Source organism: Neodiprion lecontei, chromosome 1, assembly GCF_021901455.1.
Source record: "Neodiprion lecontei isolate iyNeoLeco1 chromosome 1, iyNeoLeco1.1, whole genome shotgun sequence".
Classification (NCBI taxonomy): Eukaryota; Metazoa; Arthropoda; class Insecta; order Hymenoptera; family Diprionidae; genus Neodiprion; species Neodiprion lecontei.
This window is the reverse complement of record NC_060260.1, coordinates 12,582,769-12,586,149: the sequence shown is the minus strand read 5'-3', so window position 1 is coordinate 12,586,149 and position 3,381 is coordinate 12,582,769. Positions and strand designations below refer to the sequence as shown.

General features: G+C 41.3%; 1 protein-coding gene across 1 annotated transcript; it reads left to right on the top strand.

The window, feature by feature from the left end:
- Positions 1 to 417: 417 nt before the first annotated feature.
- On the top strand, positions 418 to 3,159 carry LOC124294455 (histidine-rich glycoprotein-like). The gene is made up of 2 exons (XM_046739506.1): positions 418 to 499; positions 1,621 to 3,159. Exons 1-2 carry the CDS (start codon positions 488 to 490, stop codon positions 3,157 to 3,159), a joined length of 1,551 nt encoding a protein of 516 aa, XP_046595462.1. The 5' UTR covers positions 418 to 487.
- The last annotated feature ends 222 nt before the right edge of the window (positions 3,160 to 3,381 follow it).

Genomic DNA, 3,381 nt, shown 5'->3' with positions numbered 1-3,381 from the left:
TGCTTGTGTGTAAACTTACTATCGTGGTATTCGAATATGATGACGAAAACCATGGAGTGATTTCACTATACGTGAGTTGAAGTTTAAGATTTCTAGCTACTTACCAGGAGCTTTGACGAAAGGAAGAGCCGACCTGCTGCAGGTGGATTAGGCACAACAATTTATTGTTTTCGATTTTAAAAAGAGTTTTTATATTTTTGGTTCACGATCAGTTACGCGGAGCGAGAAATGTTGCACTCGAAATCATGCAATCAGTTATGTGTAGGAGAAACCATGAGTAGAGAAAACAAACTCGTATAATAAACAATAAGTTTCGTTGCGCTCCACCGCACATTACGATAATAATTAAAATATTAATAAATTTTTTTTGCACTTCCCACGAAAGAAAGTACGAACAGTCTCATGCCCGGTGTCTCTATAAAAGGCTATGCTTGTCCGGATTCGGTATCTAGTTGTCTGCAGCTGATCACATCACAAACACTTCAGGATGGGCACTTGGGTAAGTTTCAGATTTTGATGAATACTTTCAATCATATGAATAATTCCACTCGCATTCTTGTGACAATTACCAAAAATCAAAAAAACCGTTACTTTCGAGCAATATATACAATTTCCCAACGGGTCGCATTCTTTTTTCAAATTTCACACGTTTAGATTTAGTTTTACCAGGTCAAGTGATATAGGCACGAGCTTAAGGTAAGCATGTATCGGCTCGTGTGTGAACTTTAAATTATATAAAATCTATATGAAAATATTCAATAGTATGGGGAATAGTATCGGATCTCATTTAATTGTGATCCCGTTTCTTTCCATTTGGGTGATGTATGTCTGGTTTTGAGTCGATCTGGTTTCAGGAAAAAACAGTATTTGATTGACATAATCTTGGAAAAGTGTAGAAGGCAGTTTTTGATTAAACTAATACAACTATTAGTTTACGGGGGTAAAAATTTAGTCCACTGCTTAGAACAGGACTGCATTTTTTCAATCCTTGTGCAGCGTACTAATTTTCTCTTTCGACTGTCAGCCCCTCCTAATATATTCCTCTTGGAAGGCAAACGCTCACGCTGAATAACTCAGAATTTAATCAGCACCAAAGCAATTTATACAAAGATAGCGTCCGCTGGCCTGAGTGTACCATGTTTGTACAACTCGGTGCTGCCTACCTCCATCAATTACTTCAAGCACGTTGAAACAGAAGTAATTGAGAAAAATAAGATTACAGGAGTTAAGTTTCCAACTGGGAAAACGTGTTATTACTCTTTCGCTTCTTAAGCGTTGTCTCCGCAAATACGACAAGCATGGCAAAGTCAGAATACAAAGTAGTTAAAATAATTTCAATTTTAATTAATACTTATACGTATTCGCAAGTTCGTTGCCATTTATATTGTAAGGAAAACACCAAGCTCGTGGGAATATATTTCATATTTAGCATACTCGGACACTTGAATTACTAAAAGTTACGCGACGACAAATTTTTTTATCCTACAGGACAAGAAGTTTATAGTGGCATAGTTTAGGTTAAAGCATTGTTTGAACGTTGAAGATTGTGCGCGTCAATTACAATTTTCTTCCTCAAGCATTGAGCGATTTATATTAGATGAAATTTGGTATTTGTTACAGATATGGCTTCTGGCTCTCGTCGTCGTCACGGCCGGTGCCCCGCAAAATGCACAATTTACGAAACAAGCCGGGTTGACCCCATCGATTCAGCTTCCCGTCAGTTCAGCTGCTACGAACACTATTCATTTGGAGACACCACAGGCCTTTCAGGTACCAGCCGGAAGTGTAGCAAGGACAACCAATGCCCCTACGCCGACGAAGGTTACCCAAAAAAGACAGCTTCCTGGGATAGGAAATTTCGGCTTCGTTGGCAATACCATTCCAGCCCAGCCACTGAGATTCCCGTCTCCTGGTGTGCCGTCTGTTGGACTTAACCAAAATGCCGCACTGGGCTTGCTACCGTCAAATTCAAACATTGAGGACAGAATCAGTATAGATCCCGGTACGTTACATTATGAGAATTTGGCTGCCTCTACATCGCACCAAGCTCAAAAACGACATCACGTTGGGCATTACCAACACCATGGAAGTCACAGTCATAAAAGTGATCATCACCACGGTCATCACCATAGCGCAAAACATCAGCATCACGAAGATCATAAGCATAAGTCGAGTCATGGTCATAAACATGGACATCAGCACCACGAAGATCACAAACATGAGGAGGACCATAAGCATAAGCATGGCCACGATCATAGCCACAAACACGGTCACGATCACAGCCACAAACATAAGGGTGAACACGAGCACCATCATGGCCACGAACATCACTCGAAACATGAGCACCACGAAGAGCACAAGCATCATGGTGAACATCATCACCACCACAAGCATGCTCATCACAATGAGCATCACCATCATCACGAGCATCATCATATCAACGAGCACCACCACCACCACAGTCACAAGGAAACGGAGTCGCATCACCACCATCACGGACACGACCACAAAGAAGATCATAAACATGATCACGAAGAAAAACACTCCCATAAACATGGGCATGAGCACAAACATGGCCACGAAGAAGAACACAAGCACGATCATCATGAAGATCATCATCATTCCCATCACGAGGACCACAAGCATGGCCACCATGAAGACCACAAGCATAGCCATCATGAAGAACACGGCCACAAGCATGGCCATGATCATAAACACGATCATCACGAAGAACACGATCACAAGCATGGTCATGATCATAAACATGATCATCATGAAAAACACGATCACAAGCATGGCCATGAACATAAACATGATCATCACGAGGACCACAAGCATTCCCATCACGAGAACCATAAGCATGGCCATAACCATAAGCATGATCATGAGCATCAGGAAGAGCACGGTCATCATGGAAATCATCACCACAAGCATAGCGACGTGGAATATCACAAACACCACGGTGGTCACAAACACTTTGGCCATCACTTTGGAGAGTCAAAGGCCTACGAAGAGTACGCTTTTCCTCAAGAAAATGCTCCGGCAGCTGCATCATCAATTATCTTCGGAATTTTGAGTAAAGACGAAGCGTCCACAGAAGCTGCGGCTGTAAATGACCCCGTGGAATTACATACAGGAGCTACAGTCATACAAGTATAGATTTCCACGATTTTTTCGTGAAAGTAAGCAGCTATATAATGATGATTAATCTCTTCTTGGTGATATCTATTTCGTAATTTTCAAAAAGATCTTGTGGCATGAATAATAACGCCAGTAAAAGTCATTGCTTTAGTTTTGGTTGTGGTTATACGATGGCCAGCTTTTTAGGACCAAGAGTTTATTCTGAGGCATTGCGAACGTGACGATGATTGAATTTTACGG